This window comes from Saccopteryx bilineata, chromosome 4, assembly GCF_036850765.1.
Source record: "Saccopteryx bilineata isolate mSacBil1 chromosome 4, mSacBil1_pri_phased_curated, whole genome shotgun sequence".
NCBI lineage: Eukaryota > Metazoa > Chordata > Mammalia > Chiroptera > Emballonuridae > Saccopteryx > Saccopteryx bilineata.
This window is the reverse complement of record NC_089493.1, coordinates 28,680,650-28,705,003: the sequence shown is the minus strand read 5'-3', so window position 1 is coordinate 28,705,003 and position 24,354 is coordinate 28,680,650. Positions and strand designations below refer to the sequence as shown.

The 24,354-nt window shown below is 47.3% G+C and overlaps 2 protein-coding genes across 3 annotated transcripts in view; one reads left to right on the top strand and one right to left on the bottom strand.

Annotated features, from left to right (window-relative positions):
- DCAF4 (DDB1 and CUL4 associated factor 4) overlaps positions 1 to 2,435 on the top strand; it is a 29,936-nt gene extending 27,501 nt beyond the window's left edge. For both annotated transcript variants that reach the window (XM_066276478.1, XM_066276477.1), the window contains exon 14: positions 714 to 2,435. In XM_066276478.1, the coding sequence (XP_066132575.1) occupies positions 714 to 907 (194 nt within the window). In that variant the 3' untranslated portion in view covers positions 908 to 2,435. The remainder of the gene's footprint in view (positions 1 to 713) is intronic.
- Positions 2,436 to 6,599: 4,164 nt separating this feature from the next.
- ZFYVE1 (zinc finger FYVE-type containing 1) overlaps positions 6,600 to 24,354 on the bottom strand; it is a 60,704-nt gene continuing 42,949 nt past the window's right edge. Inside the window, exons 5-12 of the mRNA XM_066273925.1 lie at positions 18,130 to 18,236; positions 15,079 to 15,187; positions 14,443 to 14,540; positions 14,234 to 14,351; positions 11,263 to 11,433; positions 10,336 to 10,516; positions 9,729 to 9,842; positions 6,600 to 8,198 (exon numbers count right to left, since the gene is read on the bottom strand). Of these exons, the coding sequence (XP_066130022.1) occupies positions 7,966 to 8,198; positions 9,729 to 9,842; positions 10,336 to 10,516; positions 11,263 to 11,433; positions 14,234 to 14,351; positions 14,443 to 14,540; positions 15,079 to 15,187; positions 18,130 to 18,236 (1,131 nt within the window). The 3' untranslated portion in view covers positions 6,600 to 7,965. The remainder of the gene's footprint in view (positions 8,199 to 9,728; positions 9,843 to 10,335; positions 10,517 to 11,262; positions 11,434 to 14,233; positions 14,352 to 14,442; positions 14,541 to 15,078; positions 15,188 to 18,129; positions 18,237 to 24,354) is intronic.

Genomic DNA, 24,354 nt, shown 5'->3' with positions numbered 1-24,354 from the left:
TACCAGGATGTAATGAAGTTATAAGATCTTACTGGTGCCTGACCAATGGTGGCACAGTGGATAAAGCATCAACCTGGGACACTGAGGTTCCAGGTTCGAAATCTCAAGGTCGCCAGCTTGAGCTCAGGCTCATCACCTTGAGCGCGGACTCACCAGCTTGAGCACATAGTTACCAGCTTGAGCGTGGGATCATCAACAAGATCTTATGGTCGCTGGCTTGTGCAAGGGGTCATTGGCTTGGCTGGAGCCCCGAGTCAAAGCACATGTGAGAAGCAATCAATGAACAACAAAAGTGCTGCAACTATGAGTGTATGCTTCTTGTCTCTCTCTTAAAAAAAAAAAATTACTGGCTACTGTTTTATAAAAGTAAAATCAGTTGCTTGTCTCTAGACCAGGTAGACTGGGCTCCCTCTTGAATAGTCATTGACACTAAGAGAAACAGAATACCCACCCATGAGCTAGGCTACCCAACAAGCTAGGCTACTCAAGGTGTCACACAGTGCCAGCCAGTGCATCTTGTCACTTTGACTACATGCAAATGATATGTGGAGCACCAGGGCAACCTATAACTTCAATTTTCAAAAACCACATATTATTAGTGAAATATTTTCTATTTGTGAGTTTGTGTTCTGGCTTACATGGAATCGTGAGAAGCCACGTCCACAAGTTCTCTGCATTTTCACTAACCTGCCACGTGTCTCCCTCTCTCTTAGTGGGCCAGGACTGCTACACGAGAATCTGGAGCCTCCACGATTCCCACCTGCTCAGAACCATACCCTCCCCACACCCCACCTCCAGGACCAGCATTCCCAGCGTGGCCTTCTCTTCTCGGCTTGGGGGCGTCCGGGGAGCCCCAGGGCTGCTCATGGCTGTGCAGCAGGACCTGTACTGTTACTCCTACAGCTAATTCTGCAGGGAGCGGCCTGGGGGAATGTGGATTTGACTTGAGGGAGTAATGAGTAGCCATACTTTTGACATAATTGCTGTCTCCAATGAAGGCATTCTAAATGGATGTTCTGTGCACACAGATCCCATCCATCCAGCTGCTGGGGAGAAAGAAGGTGCTATATTTTATGCAGAGACACTTTAGTAAAGTTATTTCAGTTAGGTTGTGGGCTCAGAGAGCTTAAAAGTCCTTTTCATAAAAGGTAACCTATTTCCTTTTGTTGAATTCCATAGAAGAGTCCCTTCGCCCCTTTTATAAAACAAAAAATACATTTTGTAAGGGCTAAAGTCTGGTAGTAACTAAATTAAAGCTTGTTTCGCCGAAAGCCGGCTGGAGGGAAGAGGAAGAGGGAAGTCATTTCTCAGAGTTTCCAGAGAAAGATTTAAGGCTGGAGTTTGGCATCACCAAACTAGCCTCACTCAGTGTCAGGAGCAGAGCTTTGGGTTTCTCCTTTTATTATCACTCGTAGGCACTGGGCAGAGAGATCTCTTTAGATGCTAGGGGTTTTAAGCAGGCCTTAGCATGACTTGTGTTGAGACATCTTCCAGAATGTTAGGTATAGCAGCTCCTTTTTTTTTTTCTTTTGACAAGAGTCAGAGAGGACAGATAGGGACAGACAGAAAGGGAGAGAGATGAGAAGCATCAATTCTTTGTTAGGGCACCTTAGTTCATTGATTGCTTTTTCATATGTGCCCGGACGGGGGCTACAGCAGAGCGAGTGACCCCTTGCTCAAGCCACTGGGCTCAAGCCTGTGACCATGGGGTCAAGTCTTTGATTCCATGCTCAAGCCAGCAACCCCGCGTTCAAGCCGGATGTGGCAACCTCAGGGTTTCGAACCTGGGTCCTCTGCATCCCAGTCCCATGCTCTATTCACTGCACCACCACCTGGTCAGGCAGTAGCTCCTATTACTATCATGGTGACTTAAATGTCAGATTCAAGGGCCCCATCTCAGAAAATTGGCTTTGATTTTTTTACTATCTGAGAATCAGTTTGTGAGATGTTCATGCCAAGTGTTAAAGAGCTTATCTTTCCACCAAACAATAAACTAAAATGAACCACGGTATGGTGTGTTGATTTTAATGATGTAGATCAGGATGCTTGGTTGCTGTAGGAACAAACCAGCTGTGGTAATGTCTGCTTAAATCTTGGGTGAGGGACAGAGAAGAGAGACTGGGACCAGCCCTAATGGCTTTGCTGCCACTCGCCCCTCCAGATCACATGCCGTTTTCACCTGCTCTGTATTCCCCAAGAAGCTGACCTCTGGGCTACCTCTGGCTCCCTAGCCCCTGTGAGTTCAGCCAGTGGGAAAGCACAGGGCAGACAGGGAGTGACTTGGCCCCTGGCTGCCCCCTGCTGGGCTGTGGGGGCTGTGGCTGCGTTCCTCCAGCCAAGGCCACTGCTTCTGTTGGAACCCAGCCATCTGGGCTCCAGTCACTCCTCGCCCTGTCCTTCCAGACCTGCAGCGGGTAATTTTACCTCACTGTCACTAGCCCAAAATGCTTTACCAATTAAACTCTCTTCAGTTACCCTGTGAGTGTGACATCTCTTTCCTGCCGGAAATCAAACTAATACAACTTCATGTACAGAGAACCAAATTAAAAAAAAAAAAAAAAAAGACTGTTCATCTGATAAATGAGCTAGCTATGTGTTATATTTTTAGTGCCTCATGTTTTATAAAGAACATGCCATCACCTCATCTAACTTGATTCATACAACAAGCCATCAAGGAGGAAGGACAGTAACATAAAAATTAACCCAAACTTGGATGCTGAGTGAGTTACCTTAGATCACAGAGCTTGTTAAGAGGAGAGCTGGGACTTGGAACCAGAAGACTTGAGATCATGTGCTCTATTTTTCACACTCTTCTAGTTCCTGACAATACTTGTGTATTACAACCAAAGCTTTGGAGAAATCAGGAGGTGGCAGGATGCAAGTGTAAACATGTGATAACATTTCATGATACTTAATCTCCAGGTCACTGAAATTTTCTGGCACCAGTGGGTAAGATTACTAATTCTTATGTGTTTAATCATTTAGATTTTGTTCTTGTATCTCAGCAACCCTGGCACACTGACCTGTACATCAGTCCCAGGAAATACCTATATGATTGCAGCTGGCCACTCTGCAGTCTCTTGGATTAAGTTGAGTGACATGCCTTGCCCAAGGGCACAAATGAGCAAATAAATGCTGAGTTATGACCCTAACACTCTCCCATATTCTTGTCCCCTCAAGATCTAACAGCACAATACACAAGTTCATTCATCAGAATTTGCAATTTAGAATCGCTGTTACTGTACTACTGCAAAGCCTTCCCCACAGTTCCATACTATTTCAATGGAGCCAAAAGCCCATGATTGGCTACTACTCAGTCTCAATTTGCTCTCTCCCCCGAACAGTGGGGAGACCGCCTACTTGAGAGCACCAGGCGAGCTCTGGCAAGTATGGCTCTATCTCCATGTAAGTTTTTTTTTATTATTCATTTTAGAGAGGAGAGGGAGAGGGAGAAGGAGAGAGAGAGAGAGAGAGAGAGAGAGAGAGAGAGAAGGAGGGAGGAGCTGGAAGCATCAACTCCCATATGTGCCTTGACCAGGCAAGCCCAGGGTTTCGAACCGGCGACCTCAGCATTCCAGGTCAACGCTTTATCCACTGCGCCACCACAGGTCAGGCTGGCTCCATGTAACTTCTTAAACCCTCTTATCACCAGTGCCATAGACCAAGTGTCTTGTTAGGTAAGTACAGTTGTTATTTTAGATTTTCTGTAGGCTTTAAAAAAAGGGGGTTTGGGGCTTTTCAAAACTTCCAATTTAAATTTAGCAATTTGTTCTTGATCTCTAGTTAGCAGTCACTGCACCTAACATTTGGTGTAGGTTGTATGAAAAGTGGTTAAAGTTAGATGAGAAGCTATTTAAGCATTTTGGTCTATTTGCTTATTAACATAGTGTCCCAAGGATTACTATGTTGCACAACCTTGGAGCATTTTTTCACTTGCAGGTCTATGAGGGCATTCTGCCTTTCCCCAGGTGACAAAGATGGCAGCAGCATGGAGCTATGATAAACCCTTTGTAAGTGGCCTGGTGTTTGCTTGCTTGTAGCCTTCTAAACGGAGATGAGAGAACAATGGCACATACTGATCAAACACGCCCACATACTGATGATCACACACGCCCACAGACGAACACCTGCCTCCCACACCGCCTTGCTGTGTAGCCCTCTAGAATTCAGCTGGCCCCACATGCTCTGGAAGGTACTCACAGAACCCTTGATGTCCCTGGAAGTGTCCTTGGAGACTAAGTTATTCTTCCTTACTTGTCAGCCTACATCTATCCTGTTCTAAGTCTTTCACATAACCCTCTCCGAAATGAACTGCAGATAAAGCCGCTTCCCTTTCCCCATGTGTGTATGTTGCTTAAACCCTCTGGGCCCACTCTGTCTGCCTCTCCAGACAGCCCCGCAGGGCCACTGCCACAGGAGCCATCTTCCCACAAGATCCCTCCCTGCCTTCAGTAGCTTCTTGTGCCTCAGAATAAAATGTGGCCTTTTGAGATTTGATCACACTTGCCTCGTCCTGTTACCCATCTGCACACAATCGTCCCAAGTTCCTCCTTCATCTGGTCTCTGCTCAAACTATCCTCCACTTTTCATCTGAAAAGTCCAACTGTTCCGTCTCAGTGTCACAGAAACCTCTAGGACGCTTAGTTTCCCCAGCACTTGCCACTAGAAACATGTTGAACAATTTTTGCTAGTATTATTCCCGTTAATTCTTATAATCCTATAGAGCAGGTGATGCTCACTCCAATGTGCTGAAGAAAAAACTAGAAAGTGATTTGCCTGAGGCCTTCTACCAAAAAGTGGCAGAGCCAACTGAGTCTCCTGTTCAACTCCAAGAATCAATTTAGGCTCCCTGTGTTTGAGGGGATGGGATTTTTACTTTTACTTTGGAATTTTAAGACTTGCTCGGCTTTGCCTGACCTATGGTGGCACAGTGGATAAAGCGTCAATCTGGAAATGCTGAGGTCACAGGTTCAAAACCCTGGGCTTGCCTAGTCAGGGCACATATGGGAGTTGATGCTCCTGTTCCTCCCCTTTGTCTCTTTCACTCTCCCTCTCCTCTCTAAAATAAATAAATAAAATAAGATCTAGATACCTTTAAAAAAATGACGTAAGATTTGCTCAGCTTCGGTTCAACAGTTTTCTCTTTTTCCTAAGACCAGCCACCTGTCTCCTACAGATGACTTCAGGATGGGCTGTCGTCTTTGCCCACAGCTCCATGCTTGCTCCTACCACCCATCCACTTTCACTCTCGGCATCATTTGAATAAAAACAGCTGTTGCGAGAGCAAACAGGACATTCTCTGCAGAGGCCATAATCTGAGCAAAGGCACAAAGACACAAATGCTGCCAATAGCCCAGCCCAGGACAACCAGAGCTGGGGTAACGCGGTAACTGAGAAATCATTTAGGCTGTTTGAGTTAGAATCTTCTGTCAATCAGAGCTAGTTGTCTCCAGAGCCTCGGAGAGAGATTCGGGCAGTTGAAACCATGGCAGTGGATGAAATCACTCAGTATTAGCTTCATATATTGGTGGACTCCGCCAAAGTCTACAGATGGCAGTTGCAAAGACGGCTCTGGTCATATAAGCATATCCTTGGTTCAAGTTAGCCAACAGAGATAGGAAAAAGCAGCCTGCTGTCATGAGATTAACACCCGTATGATAATGGTTTTGTGGTATCTGGCTATGCTAAGTTCTTGTTAGAGTAATAAACTGAGGTACACTGCTCACAAAAATTAGATCAGGGAACATGCAAATACTCCTCCAGTACTTTCGGCCTTTTGTCTAGTGCATTTTCACCAATGAAATAAATGTCTGTTTTGCATCTCATTTGCATAATCAAACAACTTTCTTTGACTTGTTTGCTTTTTTTTTTTTTCCTTTTTACAGAGACAGAGGGAGAGTCAGAGAGGGATAGATAGGGACAGACAGACAGAGAGAGATGAGAAGTATCAATCATCAGTTTTTTGTCGCAAGACCTTAGTTGTTCATTGATTCCTATCTCATATTTGCCTTGACTGTGGGCCTTCAGCAGACCGAGTAACCCCTTGCTCAAGTCAGCGGCCTTGGGTCCAAGCTGGTGAGCTTTGCTCAAGCTGGCAATTTGGGGTCTTGAACCTGGGTCCTCCGCATCCCAGTCCGACGCTCTATCCATTGCGCCACTGCCTGGTCAGGCTGCTTTTTTGATGTTTTTGTTTAATAAAAAATATCAGGCCTGAGCTGTGGTGGTGCAGTGGATAAAGCGTCAACATGGAATGCTGAGATGGCTGGTCTGAAACCCTGGGCTTGCCTGGTCAAGGCACATATGGAAGTTCATGTTTCCTGCTCCTCCTCCCCTTCTTTCTCTCTCTCTCTCACTCCTAAAATGAATAAAGTATTAAAAATACAAATTTTAAAAAACCAAATGCATTTTTTATTGCTTCATATTCATTTTGAAATATGCCCTAATATTTTGTGAGCAGTATATTTACAGGTAAAATACGACCACCCTAGAGATACGCCTCTCACTTGGCTTCTGCTTTGAAACCCCCCAGCTACTTTCCTGTCAACTAGAAAGAGTGAACAGGCTTACTGATGGCGTTCAAGGAAAGAGCACAGTCCACGTTCAGCAGGAAGATTCCTTTATAACGGCGAGTTTGAAGATACACAGTACTAGGTAGGGCCTCGGTCACGGCCACAGGATAAGGGAGCGGTCTGAGGACCAACGCATTCCAGGGCTCAGGTCACACCAGCAGTGACTACCAAGTACCTCCCTGAAGTTCCGCCCACCCTCCAGTTCAGTCAAGAACTAAGTCACTTTTTAATTCTTTGTTTTTGGCCATTGAAGATAAAATCCACTATGATGACAGGATTTCAGCAAAACAGTCTCTTTCCAGTCACAATAGATTTGGATGTCCCAGCTCTTAATGAGAAAAGTTCATTTGATTTTTCTTGTAAGGACCAGAGAGAATTTTTTTGTTAATCTGTTGAAATATGTATGCATACTCAGAAACAAGAACAACTAACAGTCCATTCTGTGCTCTGTTTCCCTGGAACATTTCTCATGATCACCCCTCCAACAGCTACAGGGGTCATGTGTCTGGGAACAAAGAATTAAGACACTTTAAAAATAAGCAATAAAAATCCTAGTGCAACACGCAGAAGCAGATGGTGGGCCTGAGGGGCTGGGGGGAGGCGACCTAGTGAGGAGCAGGGTCGGCCCTTGGGGAAGCCGCGTGGACGCAGACAGAAGCAGCCAGGAGCAGGAACACCGCCAGGGGAGGCTCGTCCTTTCTAAGCTCTCCCCGGGTGCCAGGACTGCACTGACTTTTCGGGGCTGAGCACCCGTCCCTCACCCCCCACCCACTCGGGGACCCGCATGCTAAGTTGAGAGGTCTCTGAGACAGGCTGAGGCCGAGGACGGGTCCAGCTGCGCAGGGCTCGTAGTTCCCCGTCAGGCTGTTCCATACGAGCACCCGGGAAGCCCACTTCCCCAGGCAACCGAGAGGCATGAAGGGAAAGGCATGGAAAGGAGAGGCTTCGAAGGCTTAGGAAGAAAATGTGACTAGCAACCCGGCAGCTTTGTACCTGACTCGGCTTAATGGGGAAGACCTGCTGCCGCTGCCACCTTGTCCCCGTGCTGGGGACAGACTGTATGCAGTACGCTTTTGCCACCAGCAGCAGCCCGAATAGACTCCATATTCCTTTCATGTGTCTATATGGGTATATATTTATTTTTAACTGAAATAAATGCAATGGATTCTGTAAGCTGCTCGGGCCCCTGCCCTGAGGGGTACGCCTTCAGGCCTGCCACCAGGCTCACCCCAGCGGCCTCTGCCCCTACCCCACCCTGTGGGATAGCGGCCCCAGGAGGAGCAGAGAGGATACACACCGCAGCAGGTGATCAGGAGGAGGGCCTACCTCAATGAGACTTCTGTTTCTAACCCTGAGAACCTAAGGAATTGTGAAGGACTTGGAGAGGGAGCTAGGGTTAAAGGTCACCAGGTTTTTTATTGCAGTTAAAGCAGACTCGGACAGGATGGTCCCAGCCTCGGGAAGGGACAGCCCGGCGGTCATGGGAGCACTCGTCACAGAAGCCCTGTCCGCAGGCCCGGCAGTGGTGCTTGGAAAGTTTGATGCTGAACTCCTTCCGGCAGCTGTGGCAGTGCAGGATCTCGTGGTCGGGCACCCAGTACGCCGGCCGGGCCGCGTCCTTCACCAGACCTGCGGTGGGGAGCAACCATGATGGGCGGGCCCCCAGAACCCCACTCCCTGGGTCCCACTGTGCATGCAGGCATCCTCAGACCCTCCACAGGCTTGTAATCCGTCTGCACACACAGCATCTACGGCCGTCTTACACATGCAGGTGCCTGGTCTTCACCCCTTACCACCCAGGCCACAATCTTCAGGGCTGGGGCCCAGGGACTGAAATTTGTGTATCCATTAAGCTCTCCAGGAGAACATAGGTGCAGCTGAACTACTGGAGTAATGACAAGAAGTCAGACTTTGGAGGAGGACAAATCGAATCCCAGTTCCACGGAGCATGAGTTAATTAGCAAAGCAGAATTACGAGAGGTTACTTGGCTTCCTCACCTGTATCAGCCCACCTTCCAGAGTTGTTACGGGGGTTACAAGAAATAACGTGTCTAATGCACTGGCCTGGGACTCGACAGCAGGTGAGCACCTGGTGAGCAGAGCAGCAGGTTCTCTGTGCCAAGGGCAGCCCCTGCCTCTCCCATTTACCCGAGAGCAGATGTAGCCTGAACTTCAAGCCTGGGCAAATCCATCTATTCCTACACCCTGGAGTCAAAAGCTCATAGCCTGCTCATGAGCCACAGTGATGAAAACTGCTACAAGCAATTTCCATTACCACCCACCCAGGAGTCCTTGGTCTCTCTGCTCCAGAGGGCTGAAGCACCACAAGCCCAGACAGCCCCGCATGAGCCCTCCACGCACTGAGAGGTGGGCTTCCCTTCCTCTCTCTGCCCATCTCAGCTACAAGTACCCTCACAGCCAGAAGTGAGAAGCTAGCATAAATCCTGCATGAATAATACCTTGGCTGGTGTGGCAGATGAAAGACAAGCCACAAATTCTCTGACATTCCTGCCCCCTCCCTGGAATCTGGGCAGGCTCTGTGCCCGCAGAAGACTACAGAAGTGCCAGTTTCCAGGCCCGCGCCTTAAAAGAGACTGGCAGCTTCAACCTGTCTCCTGGAATATCAGCTCTTAGAGCCCTGAGCCACCAGGTAAAGAAGTCCAACTACCAATGAAGAAACCACATGGAGAGGCCTGGAGAACATATGGAGAGAGGGGGAGGGTCCACTGGGCCCAGCCTTCCAGGCATCCCTGCCAAGGCCCAGCAAGTAAGTCAGGGTGGCTTGGGCCCTTGAGACCAGTCCAGCTGCATACTGGAGTATCAGGTAGTAACTGGAGACACTGCCATTTAAAGAGAAGATATACCCTTCCTGACTGAAAGTTGTGGGACATGGTAAAATGGTAGTTATTTAAAGCCTTTAGGTTTTCAGGTAGTTTGTTATGCAGCAATCAGTGGTATAAGAGAATGGCCTCTGGAGATAAAAAACAAAACCACTAAGGTATTTCACAAAAGTAAACAAATGTCAATCAGTTTTCAGTCAACTTCCTGCTACCCGTTCAACCTAGGTCTGCAAGTCTCTGACAAAAATGACAGTCCAGGACAGTCTGAAACCTTTCATTCCACATACACTACACCCAAGAGAAGCAGTGCCAGGCCCACCTAGTGGTATGTCAATGGCTGTCACCACAGCTCCCAAAGTGTTCTGCACAGCCTCGCCCACCTTCCGAGCAATCAGCGTCCCGCCTTCGTCATCCACCTGTGCCTCAGCAACAGCTACAGACAACAACAAAGGAAAAGCCGTCAGCTCTCAGTCATTCCCCAAGTGGAAAACTCAGAAGGCACCAGGAAAGCACTTCTGGTTTCTTCTCCCAGGGAGCCACAGTGCTGTCCAGTGATCACAAGGATCTGGGCTACGGGTCAGGTCAGCCCAGACCCTGAAACTGGGTGACACCTGTTAGTCCTCAACCCTCCGGAGCTACTTTATAGCCCCTTCCTTTAAAGTAAACTAGAAAGGTTCCAGTTGCATGATCTAGAAACTTCTCCAAGGAGAAGACTCATTCTAAGCCATGTCTGGTAAACACCGGATAGGATTACCCCCATCCCAACCAAGGAATAGCACCCCAGGACTCGGAATAACTGACCAGACCCAGGGAGACTGCTCTCAGAAGAGCGATGCAGTTAGGAACAGGGCTGGGCGCACGGGAGGCTAGTTCCCAACACCCAGTGCCAGAGAGAGAGGTTCTCCCTCCACCAGGGCCCACATTACCTAATTGGACATTCCTGGCTTCATAGCAGTTGTCACACACCCGCACGGGCACAGGGCCCCAGCCCCGCTCAGGCACCGGCCGGGTCTTGGATGAACAGCCATCACAGAAGCCCTCCCCACAGGCCCGGCAGTGATGCTTGGTGTCATTATCTTTAAAGGACGTAGCACACTTGCTGCAGCTCTGTTACAAGTCCAAAACAAACAGAGGCAGGTATCATTCATGTCCGCTCAGCTGAGAAAGTTACCAAAACCCAGGGGGAGGACCACAGCACCATCTTGAAATGGTAGGACCCCAAAAGTCCTAACAGAGGGGCCCTAAAACCTCCAGCCACATGGAATGTCTCCACTGAAGCACAGCGGTGATGAACATTTTCTTCCAGGAAGTGAATGGAAAGGCTCTCAAATCATTTGGCTGAGTCACAGGGTTTCTCAGAAGGGCTAATTCTAGCCAGAAGAGAAATGAGACTTTTTTAACAGCTTCTCAAAGGAGCCGCTGGGAAGTTGGTGAGGAGCGAGTTCTCTGTGACAAAAGTATTGAAGCCAAAGCTGGGTGCTTCTTTGCTGTAGGAGAGGTCAATCGAGATTTACGGATGCAGCCAAAGATGACCCTCAGTGATTTCTAACGGCCCCCTTCCTTCAGACTCTAGATCTATGACCTTAGACATCTGATCAATAATGATTGGCCCTTGCAGGTAAGGAAGCTAAAACCCACCACAAAGAAAACACCTGCGGAATAACACAAAGGGAAATCATGGGCAGACAGACAACTGGGGGCCTTAGTGTATCCCCCCTTCCGATACTCTGGGGGCTAACCTGATAGGGACAGAGATTCCGCGCCTCCCCCACAGAACAAGCTCAGGACAGGGTGAAGCAGCACAGATAGACTGGGCCAGGCCAGGGGTGCCGGAGCGCCCTGCCACACCATACCAGGATCTGGGAGTTGGGCCTCCAGTAGGCTGGGGCTATCTGGTCTGTCAGCCAGGATGTTACAGCCTTGGTGGGCCCAAGGCTAAGCTCAGACACCGACTGAGCCATGAAGTTCATCCCGTCCAAGAGGCGCTGGGCAGCATTGCTGTTGTCCTTCAGAAATCCATCAGTCTGAAATGAGAATGCAGCCCCATCACGCTCTGAGTGAAGGGACTCAGAGGACAAAGGGAGGGGGTCTTGGGTGAGTTGTACACTCATGACAGCCAACTCAGCACCACAAGCCCCCAGCAGAGGAAAGTGAGGACAGACCGGGAGCCCCTCTGGCCCCTGGGCAGTACCACACCAATGCCGACTTGTGTTCCTCACGGCGAGCCTAAGACTCGGGGCACAACTGTGTAGCTCAGGACTTACTTTGCCCTCAGTGAGATACACAATCCAGGGGACACTCGTGTAAAGATGACACCAGGCTGGGTCAGGAGCCCTTCTTCTCAGTACCTCTAACACCTGTACATCTCCGGGAATCCTATTTCCATGTGTAATTACACGATCTGTTTATGTACTTGACTCCCTATTAGACTGTACACTCTCCGAGAACAATAATCTTTTTCATTTCTGTAGTTTTATAAGTATTCAATTCCGAGCACATACTCAACAACATGTGTTGAAATAATGAATGAATGAGGGAATGAACAGAAGGGGAGGAGCCTGTGTTTCACTAAGTCCAAGGATATGAGGAGTGCAGCCTAAAAGCAAACTACAGTATTATTGTTTTCTTGGACTGTACACTATTTTGTAACAGAGACAATAGCTTTTATTTATTTATTTATTTATTTTTCCTTTTTTCTTTTTTTTTGTATTTTTTCTGAAGCTGGAAACGGGGAGAGACAGTCAGACTCCCGCATGCACCCGACCGGGATCTACCCGGCACGCCCACCAGGGGGCGACGCTCTGCCCACCAGGGGGCGATGCTCTGCCCCTCCGGGGCGTCGCTCTGTTGCGACCAGAGCCACTCTAGAGCCTGGGGCAGAGGCCAAGGAGCCATCCCCAGCACCTGGGCCATCTTTGCTCCAATGGAGCCTCGGCTGCGGGAGGGGAAGAGAGAGACAGAGAGGAAGGAGAGGGGGAGGGGTGGAGAAGCAGATGGGCGTTTCTCCTGTGTGCCCTGGTCGGGAATCGAACCCGAGACTTCTACACGCCAGGCCGACGCTCTATCACTGAGCCAACCGGCCAGGGGACAATAGCTTTTATAAGAAAAAAACTAATGCAGATAAAAAACCAAAGAACATTATTCACAAAACACCTTGTGAGAATAAAATCTTAAAAAAACCCACAAAAACCCTTGTGAGAAAATTATACTAGTGAGGCCATATTAAACCCTTGGAACAGAATGGCCTGGAGCATTCTGATAATGATCAAGGGGGCAGGCTCCAGAAACGAGACCACACTGCAGTAAGGAATTTCAGTGGGGCTGGAAAGTGGAAAGAGAAACAAACCAGTAAGATTTATGGGACCTGAAGGATCCAGGAAAGCCCAAAGGTGGACCTGCAGGTAGGCCTCCTGGGCTGACCGGGGACTTTAAGAATCACACAGCAAGGGGAATGTTACCAAGTAAAATAAGGCCCTTAGAGAAAACTGCTCATGTTTTTCCCAAGGAGGGAAAGGTTTCAGTGTGTTGTGATTCGCGGGTAATTCCAAGTGTGGTTTAATGAAGAATGAGTGCAATATATCAATGCCTCATAAATAGATTTGTTTTTTCCAATATCTTAAATTCAAAAGTCAAATTAAAAAATACTACGAATCTATACTAACACCACTTCTTGAAATGTATGTCAAAAAAATTTCCAAAACAAAGAAATGGCTTTCTTACATCAAGATGATCACCGTGGCCTTTTCTTTAATAATAAAAACCTCATAAATAGCATGACTTTAAAAAGGGAACGGAGAATCAAACTATCACACCAGACAGAATGTTACACAGTGACTACAAATGAGAATCATGAAAAGTAAAAGCAATATAAAAAGAAAATTGTGGTATGAGAAAAAGGCAGATAAATTGCATGTAAATTATAATTACATATATGTAAACATGCATTTGGAAAATAAAGGAGAACCTGACCAAGTGGTGGAGCAGTGGATAGAGCACTGGACTGGGACACAGAGGACTCAGGTTCAAAACCCTGAGGTCTCTGGCTTCAGCGCAGTTCATCTGGCTTGAGCAGAGACTCACCAGCTTGAGCAAGGGGTTGCTGGCCTGGCATGGCATCATAGACATGACCCCATAGTTGCTGGCTTGAGCCCAAAGGTCGCTGGCTTGAAGCCCAAGGTCGCTGGCTTGAGCAAAGGGTCATTCACTCTGCTATAGCCCCCTGGTCAAGGCACATATAAGAAAGCAATCACTGAACAACTAAAGAGCTACAGCAAAGAACTGATGCTTCTCATCTCTCCCTTCCTGTCTGTCTGTCCCTATCTGTCCCTCTCTCTGACACACTGTTAAAAAAAATACATTTTTTTAAAAATTAAAAATAAGACTATAAATAATGAAGTTTTATTTGTTAAGGCAGCATATCTATAGATCAATTTATTTATTTATTTATTTTTAAAGATTTTATTTATTCATTTTAGAGGGGAGGGAGCAGGAAGCATCAACTCCCATATATGCCTTGATGGGGCAAGCCTAGGGTTTCAAACCGGCAACTTCAGCATTCCAGGTCGACGCTTTATCCACTGCGCCACCACAGGTTAGGCTTCACTTATTTTATCTAAAGTTGTGCTTTTACTACTTAAGCAAAAAGAAATGAAAACAATTAATGATCTAGAACAAGAAAGGCTCTCCAGATCATGCCTTCCTAAACCACTAATATACTGAAATTCATGGTTAACCTTAATTCTAAACAAAATTCCATTTTCCTACATACATGAATAACTAACTAAACGATACAACAGAAAGAACAACACATAAAACTGCTCTTACTCCAGGCCACACATGCACAATCTCTGTCCGCACCACCGTATCCACAGGATCTTGGTTCCCAAACCAGTATTGCCGGCTACGGTAGACCACGCCGCAGTTAGGACATTCGATCACATACCTACAAGGAATGCAAATAGATGCTATTACCCAGCCAGGTTCCTGGGAGACAAACACACCAAACAACCCTTAGCTATGTTGGTTAAACTCACCCAGACCAGGCATATTTTGCAAGACCCATCCAAGGGGAGTCGGTGGAAGCAGACGTCTTGGGTACTACGCTGACTTCCTTGCCTCTCTCATAGCAGGCCTGAAACATGGAGCATGCTGCCAGCTTCTTCTCTGTACACCAGCCCCCACGGCCTCTGCACATCCCTGTCCAGCCCCCACTCCCCACAAACCACACCAGCTGAGGGTTTACAGACCCCACATGTAGTACATCGGAAGAAAGTTCATTTTCTAAAGAAACCAGTGCCCTGAATGGTCATGAACTGAATGTAAACCCATCCTGAGCCCCAAAACCGAGCTGTAAATTATACACCCATCACAGACAGAAGAAATCAGAACTGGCTTCCTCAAGAGCACTTCCATTCTTAAGCAGCACAAATAGTGGATGTATATGACCCTTGCATAAAAGCTCAACAGGAGGAGAAAATAAGCTTTTTAAAAAAAATACCAAGGGACCCCAGCATCAAAGACATGTGAATTCTTTTTGTTAGAGCTGGGGGTAAATTCCAGATAGGCTCAATTTGAATGTCAAATACTTTGGGATGCAGCAAAGGTGCCCAAACCAGTCTTTCCAAAAGCAGAGTGTGGCCAGCAAGCAGGGAGAAGCTTGGAGGACCCACCTTACAGGTATAAACTCGGTTGTCGTACTGGTGGGTGTATCTGCAGCGACTCTTGGCTTCATGAGGTACTCCTTCTTTCCCGTGATTCATGCTGTTCTTACATCCGGCCCTGAGCGAGACCCAAAAGCTGACAATGAGGCGGCCAAAGGAGCCAATGCTCCTTACACAGAAGAATCTAACCCTGAGCCAGACACAGGGCCAAACCCAGATGTTGGTTATCAGCTAGGTCCCAGATGCCGGGCACAGAGAGGGAAGGCCGTGTGTCTCAGGGACCCACATGCCTCTCTTCTTGCATCAACATCACCACAAAGGTAGAGCAATTATTACCCTTGGTGGAGGAGAAAGAGAGAAATGAGAAAACCCTTCTTAGAAAAACCACCTGGTCCCTCAGCAGGAATAGAAGAGCCAGAAGATACCACCTTGACAAGGGATGAATCCTGAATGGCTCTCAGGAAATTTTTAAAAATCCAAACAGCATGGCCTGACCAGGCGGTGGCATAGTGGATAGAGCATTGGACTGGGATGCAGGGGACCAAGGTTCGAAACCCTGAGGTTGCCAGCTTGAGCCCAAGGTTGCTGGCTTGAGCAAGGGGTTACTGTCTCCTGTAGCCCCACGGTCAAGGCATATATGAGAAAGCAATCAATGAACAACTAAAGTGCCGCAACGAAGAATTAATGCTTTTCATCTCTCCCTTCCTTTCTGTCTGTCCCTCTCTCTGACTCTCTGTGTCAAAAAAAAAAAAAAATTTAAAAATCCAAAAAGCATGAAAAAAGTTTAACCAGAGCAGGCTGCCAAGATGCCAAACAAAAACCAACCCCCAACATTTGGTGAGGCACTAAGAGGAGACTTAATTTAAGTTGGACAAGAAAACCTTCCAAATGGACAGAGAGCTCTGCCAGCCATCCTGACAATGCAAAACAGTAATAAGGACTTTAAAATCTCCCTATGATAGGAGGGGAAATTCTGGAAACCCTGGTGAGGCTCAGTTAGAATGGAAAAGCAATGATACAACAGAGCCTAAATCCCTCATGCTTGGCTCACGGGGCAAGCAAAAAGGAAGATAAGTCACACTGACAACTAACACCCTTCTGTCCAAGATAAGCCTTAGTTCTTCCTGCTCCAGACTGCATGATCCAAGAGCCACGTCCCTTCTACAAATTCAGAGCCAAGTGGTTCAGTGCCTGGGAGGTGGCTATAGGATTCAATGCAAAAAGGCTATTTGTAACAGAAAAGGCTCGGGTCTCCACCTGCAGATGGGCAAATGTGGAGGCCATGGCAGTGGTCCTAATGCGAGCAAGGACAATACAGTGGTGAGGGGGTGGGGAGTGAGTGTCTACTACACAATAAGACTACTATCTGGCCTGACCAGGTGGTGGTGCAGTGGATGGAGTGTAGGCTGGGATGCAGAGGACCCAGGTTCGAGACCCTGAGGTCACCAGCTTGAGCAAGGGGTTACTCGGTCTGCTGTAGCTCCGTGGTCAAGGCACATATGAGAAAGCAATTAATGAACAACTAAGGTGTCACAACGAAAAACTGATGATTGATGTTTCTCATCTCTCTCCGTTCCTGTCTGTCTGTGCCTGTCTAACCCTCTCTCTGACTCTCTGTCTCTGTAAAAAAACAACTACTACTATCTGATGGTAACACTCTGCATTTAAATCCCCTGGGCTTCATAAGACAAATCACCAAATTGTGATTTAATAGCCATCAACAGCTCAAATTAACCCAGTGATCCTCAAAGTGTGGTCCCAACCAGCAACATCAGCCTCAACGGAAAACATCAGAAATGCACGTTCTCAGGCCCTGCATCAGACCTACTAAGTCAAATTATGGGGGCAAGGCTCAACAGTCCGTTTTAACATGTCCTTCAGGATTTTCTGGTGCATGCTGCATTGCAGAATCACTGCTCTGATCCCCTGTAACAAGTGTGGTCCACAGGCCAGCAGCATAGGCATCACTCGGGAGCTTGTTAGAAATGCAGCATCTCACCCAGACCTGCTGATCCAGAATCTCTATTTTAACAAAACCACAGTGATGCGTACACAGGTTGAAGTTTGAGAAGCGCTGCTCTAATGCAATGTCCTCAACTCAAACTACACATCAGAATCATCTCAGGAGCCTTTTATTTTTTTATTTTTATTTTTGTATTTTTCTGAAGCTGGAAACGGGGAGAGACAGTCAGACAGACTCCCGCATGCACCCGACCGGGATCCACCCGGCATGCCCACCAGGAGGCGCAGAGCGTCACTCTGTTGCGACCAGAGCCACTCTAGCGCCTGGGGCAGAGGCCAAGGAGCTATCCCCAGCGCCCGGGCCATCTTTGCTCCAATGGAGCCTTGGCTGCGGGAGGGGAAGAGAGAGACAGAGAGGAAGGAGGGGGGGGGGGGTGAAGAGGCCGATGGGCGCTTCTCCTGTGTGCCCTGGCCGGGAATCGAACCCGGGACTTCTGCACGCCAGGCCGACGCTCTACCACTGAGCCAACCGGCCAGGGCCTCAGGAGCCTTTTAATTACACCAATGCCAACACCCCAACCCAGACCCATTAAATCAGCCGCGCTGGCGGTGGGGCTGGGCCCAGGCCTGGATAACTCTGATGTGCTCTAAGTGTCTGCCCTCACAGGGAAAGGAAGCCACTAGGACTGATGTGCACTACCGTGCTTTGCATACACTGGGCTATCATCAAATATTAGCTAAATAAATGGAATAACTATGACTGAAAGCTCTGGTAGGAGAAACATGGAAAAACAGGCAACCTCAAGTTTTCTGGAATAAAAACTGCCCAAACCAGAAGCCAAATTCACATCTAAACCAGGTTGAAATCTTCAGGACATTCTTATAGTCATGTGTCCTAGAGTCCCCTGCAACCTCAAAGTGTGGAACCCAACCACCAGGATCACCTGCAGACTTGGAAATCACCACCTCAGGCCCCACCCCATCCACACATCGGAATCTAATTTAACCAGACCCCAGGCGGACTGCATGCACACTGAAGTCTGAAAGCACCATTCTGAGTCTCTTTTCCCAAGACGGGGAAATGGTGGCCTCACTTACCCACAGCTGAGGCACAAGGAGGAGCAGGTGAAGTACTCATCTGGAAAAAAGGAGCTGTGTGCCATCTGGTCATCGGGGATCTCACCGCTGAAGCGGTCGCTCAATGCCTGGGGAGGAGGGAAGGTGACAGGAAGGCACTCAGCAAGGAGCCCTGTGCTCTGGCCCTTCTACTACTTGCGTTTCTAAGACTCCCTCACTGCTGGCTCCTCAGCAGGAAGAGGGAACTTACCTTCAGTCTCCTTGGCCCAACTTGCAGCAATCCTCACCAAAGGAAACCTCAGAAGGAACCAGCCCATGTCCCCCGAGGTCAGAGTGAGCAGTTACTGTTCTCTCCTAATTACCTTGGAGGCTCTAAACACCCCACACACTCAGTCTTACATTCAAAACCACCACAGATGTGGACTAACCGCCCACTTTATCCTTGTGAAGCTGGGACCAAGAAACCAAGACTTAAGAAGGTGGCTCGTCTTTTAAGTCCGAGGCAGAGCTGAGCAGTGAGCAGGAGTTTCCCGGGCTTCTATCCAGGTCTAACCACAGGCACACAGTTTACTGGGCCACACACTATCTCAGTGTAGAAAAATATGACATTACCCAAAACATAAGGAGGAATTCTCGTAGTGCTTGGCAGCTTTATCAACTACAGTAATCTAAAAGACAGAAAAGGACCAAAATAAATGCCAAAAAAAAATTTAAAAACAAGTATTTGCCGGGGCAAAGTGAAAATGTTATGTTGAAAGGCACTTCCATTGCTAATCCTCTGTTTTCACGCATTACTTTATACTGAAAATCTTCTTCAGGCTGTTTTTCCCCGTGCCAGACCCTTAGTTTTATGTAGTGGAAAAAAGCTACATAAATTAAGCAGAAATCGGCTTTCCAGGCTTCAAAAATCGTTAAATGCACACAGTTCCAAGCTTCTAACTCTCAGCCTCCCGTCCTGAGGCAGCCAGGCACTATTCATATGAAGAGAAGGAAACGTAGCCTAAACAAAAGAACACCATGTTACTTCCTTTGGTAAAAAAGCAAAAGAAATTTTAAGATGAGATTTGGAAAAAAGGCAGATTAGATTTTAAATGTTCTCCAGCTCTGAAAGCAATTTCATTTAATGAGAATTTTTTTTTTTTTTGTATTTTTCCAAAGCTGGAAATGAGGAGGCAGTCAGACAGCCTCCCGCATGCACCCAACCGGGATCCACCCAGCACGCCCACCAGGGGGCGATGCTCTGCCCATCTGGGGTATCGCTCTGCCCCAACAAGAGCCATTCTAGCGCCTGAGGCAGAGGCCACAGAGCCATCCTCAGCGCCCGGGCCATCTTTGCTCCAGTGGAGCCTTGGCTGTGGGAGGGGAAGAGAGAGACAGAGAGGAAGGAGAGGAGGAGGGGTGGAGAAGCAGATGGGTGCTTCTCCTGTGTGCCCTGGTCGGGAATCAAACCCGGGACTCCTGCACGCCAGGCCGACGCTCTACCACTGAGCCAACCGACCAGGGTGAGAATTTCTTATTTGTTAAAGTTCCTTTTCCTTTTTTTAATGATGTTTTAATACCATGAGCTAGACACTCAGGTGTATATAAAGGCAAGTGATACCAGTTTTGAGTCAGGTCAGGTGTAAGACAAGAATAGAGGCCCTGGCCGGTTGGCTGGGTGGTAGAGCGTCGGCCTGGTGTGCAGGAGTCCCGGGTTCGATTCCCAGCCAGGGCACACAGGAGAGACGCCCATTTGCTTCTCCACCCCTCCCCCTCTCCTTCCTCTCTGTCTCTCTCTTCCCCTCCCGCAGCGAGGCTCCATTGGAGCAGGGATGGCCCGGGCGCTGGGGATGGCTCTGTGGTCTCTGCCTCAGGCACTAGAATGGCTCTGGACGCAACAGGGCGATGCCCCAAAGCAAAGCATCGCCCCCTGGTGGGCATGCCGGGTGGATCCCGGTCAGGCGAATGTGGGAGTCTGTCTGACTGCCTCCCCATTTCCAGCTTCGGAAAAATGAAAAAAAAAAAAAAAAGAACAGAGGCAAGGAATGTGTAGAGCTGAGGGTGCATGGCTCACCTAAGGGCGTCAAATTCAGCTTCTGCAAGGATAACGCATGGCCCAAAAGACATCATCTGCCTACAATAGCCAGCCAAGTGGCAATCCTTGATTTAGAACCCCTTTCCCCCCCAAAAATGATCTAATAAATAATACATGTAAGTCCTATTGTCTTGGGGATAATTTGGTAAAGACTAATTTAGGGAAAACATTAATGAATATAGATATGAATATTAATGAGAATAAATGAGAAGACAAGTAGACTCACTAGTTCACAATGCCCTCCTCTCTTCAACTTTTTAAAAAAAATTTCCATTGATTTGCGAGGGAGAGAGAGAGAGATGCATCAACTTGCCATTCCACTTATATTATGTACTCACTGATTGCTTCTCTTACATGACCTCGGCACACCCGGATGATGCTTTATCCACTCGACCACCCATCCAGGACGTCTCCTACTTCTTAGTGTGACCCATCTTTGGGGGATTCTATTGGTCTCACCTCTTCCATGAAGCCTTCTTTCCTTTTCTTTTTTTCAATTTTTAAATTTATTCATTTTAGGGGGGAGACAGGAAGCATTAACTCCCGTATGTGCCTTGACCAGGCAAGCCTGGGGTTTTTTTGTTTTTTTTAATTTTTTTTTATTTTTTACAGAGACAGAGAGAGTCAGAGAAAGGGATAGATAGGGACAGACAGCCAGGAACAGAGGGAGATGAGAAGTATCAATCATCAGTTTTTTGTTGTGACACCTTAGTTGTTCATTGATTGCTTTCTCATATGTGCCTTGACCGTAGGTCTTCAGTAGACCAAGTAACCCCTTGCTCAAGCCAGCGATCTTGGGTCCACGCTGGTGAGCTTTTTGCTCAAACCAGATGAGCCCTTGCTCAAGCTGGTGACCTCGGGGTCTCGAACCTGGGTCTTTCCACATCCCAGTCCGACACTCTATCCACTGCGCCACCACCTGATCAGGCAAGCCTGGGGTTTTGAACCGGCAACCTCAGCATTCCAGGTTGATGCTGTATGAAACATTCTCAACCACTTTAGACACACCACATTCTGCCTTCTCTGAAGGCCCGTTGTATTCAACATCTAAACTAGTATTGAATATTAGGTGATGATGCAAAGCTATTGGCCTATTGTATTTCATCTCCATGTCTAGATCATAAATGTTATGAAAGAAGTTTCCTACCTTCATATCCTCTAACTACTAGCAAAGGTCCTAACAGGTACTTAAATTAGGACCTCTGGAATGAAGTGCCATACCACCAACCAACTCCCCATGTACACATCAACCCCTGCCCTCCCCCCTGACCTTGACTTTGCCTCTATACTAAGCTTCATCCTACGCACAGGCTCTCAGAAATTTTAGGTTACTTTCTGACTGGTCAAAGTACTGATAACTTTTTCTTTTTTAGTGAGAAAAGGGGAAATACTAAGACTCTCACATGCGCCCCAACTGGGATCCACCCAGCAACCCCTGTCTGGGGCCGGTGCTTGAATCAACCAAGCTATTCTTAGCACCTGAGGATGACGCTGGGACCAACTGAGCTATCCTCAGCACCCGGGCCAACATGTGAACCAACCGAGCCACTGGCTTCGAGAGGGGAAGAGGGAGAGAAGAAGGAGAGGGAGGGAGTGAGAAGCAGATGATCACTTCTCCTGTGTGCCATGCCTGGGAATCAAACTCGGGATGTCCATATGCCAGGCTGACACTCTATCCACCGAACCAGCCAGCTAGGGCCCTGATAACTCTTTAAGGTATAATTCTCACAGGTATGTGCATATAACTCTCTGGGGCTAGCTGGTAGAAAACAGAGTATTATCTTTCTAATCATTAATTCACTGAAAGATCCGGGGAGCCAGTTATTTTTATATAACGAACAAACATGGAAGGCCCTGGCTGGTTTGTTCAGTGGGTTAGAGCATCATCCTAAAAAACCAAGGATGCAGGTTTGCTCCCCAGTCAGGGCACACACAGGAAGCAACCAGTTAATATTGTACACAACTCAGACGAACAACAAAGGAATGCTTCCCTCTCTCTCTGTCTAAATTCAACCAATAAAAATAAAGTACTTTAAGGAAAAAAAGAACATGGATCTAGTATGAAACCAAATGGAAAATTTACAGAAATTAAATGAGACGCGCCCCCTCCCATAAATAAGAAAATAGTCACAGAGTGTGCAAAGTCACTTCAGGCTGTAGTTAGCAGCTTTGCGCTCTCTGTGACTATTTCCTTATTTATGAACTAGGGATGCTAGAAGCACCCTCCTCAGTAAGGGTCTTCACGGGTTACCTTCATGTGAGGGTGAAATGAAGTTACCCATGTAGCACTTGGCATGGGCTGAGAGCTCAGAAAATGTTAGCTGCCATTATTAGTTCTTTTTTTGCATACTGAGAATTTTATTTCCTTATACTGTCACTACCTAACCCAGGTATCGCAGGAGATAAAAGAACCTCTCTCCATGATAGCTCATTAAGTCTTCATGACTGCTTGCACGTGTGGTGAATACAGTTACATCCTCATTTTATGTCATGAACAGTTCTGTGACTTGAAACACATATAACAAAACCAATTTTACCATATGTTGATATAAACAAGAGTTAAGTTCCTACGTCATCGTTATAATAAAATGTTTAACAAAACATTGAGGACCTGCTGTAGACAGATGCAAAAAAATGCTTAAGTATCTAATGAGGTGATAAAGGAAAAAAGAAATAAGGAATGTAGAAACTACTAACAAGGTATAGGAAAAACCAGAAAGAAGCATTTTTACGCCCTGAGTTTTCTGAGTAACGAAAAGAATAACCTAAGTACTAGTTTGTCTTAGGAAAAATAGTATATGTCGCATGAGTTCAACAGTTGTGTTGAATTTGGGATGGGGGATGCCACCCCCCCCCCCAGTAAATATAAATCGCAGACCAGTAATAGTGACAGCACAAGGTTCTTTCTGCTCCAAAACCCAAGTGGCCTGACTGGTTCCCTTCTCTGAAAGTTCTTCAGAAAAATGGGGCATTTCTAAGTATCTCAAAGCTTGGCATAAAACAATCTGCAGCCTGATCCCCACGGTGCATTCGCCCACAGAACTGCTGCCTGCCCTAAACAAATGAACTGTTGGCTCATGTTGGCCAAGCAACAGTAACCTATTATGACATCAAAAAGAGAACTCCTACACTAGCCAGCCTCATCACTTCCTATGCTGGGTCACCCATTCTCCGAAATGCTGGAAAGCACGAAAAGCATCTTACTTCCCTCACTAGTCACTGAAGGAATGAATCCGACCTGGACCAGCTTCAGGAGGGCTGGACATGAATCAAGAGTATGGGAACATTCAGAAACTGCTTTTTAAAAAATCTGATGTTAGTGTGCTTTAGATACAAGGGTGAAGAGAAACTGTCCTCCCTCCTCTATAACCTGATTATTCCTTTCCAGTGTAAATACTATCACCTACTCCAGATACATTCTCTTTCAAAAATTCCAAACCTCACATCATCCCAGGGTTTCTTGGGCTTTCCTCCTCCTGAGGTCCCAAAGGTGTAGGAGAAAGGCAACCTGAAAAAGCTTGGGAAAGCACTTGACGTAAGTCTGAAGAGGGTTGCCTGGAGACCAGATGATCTTGAATTTTAGTTGTCCTGACAACAAAATGGCTCTTTCTATTGAACCTAAAAGGTTAGCCCCAGTCATCAAGGACTAGAATTTTTTGATTCAAAATGGACTCTTATGTAACCAATGATGCCTCTCCCAACAGAATACCACTTTTATTATTATTATTATTTTTTGTATTTTTCTGAAGTTGCAAACGGGGAGGCAGACAGACTCCAGCATGGGTCCGACTGGGATCCACCCGGCACGCCTACCAGGGGGCGATGCTCTGCCCATCTGGGGCGCTGCTCTATTGCGACCAGAGCCATTCTAGCGCCTGAGGCAGAGGCCATGGAGCCATCCTCAGTGCCCTGGCCAACATTGCTCCAATGGAGCCTCAGCTGCGGGAGGGGAAGAGAGAGACAGAAAGGAAGGAGAGGGGGAGGGGTGGAGAAGCAGACGGGCGCTTCTCCTGTGTGCTCTGGCCGGGAATCGAACCTGGGACTCCTGCACGCCAGGCCGACGCTCTACCACTGAGCAAACCGGCCTGGGCCAGAATACCACTTTTAAAAGGTTAATAAATGGGTTCTGATGGGATAGAATTGGAAATTCAGAGTCTTTACACATTTAGAAA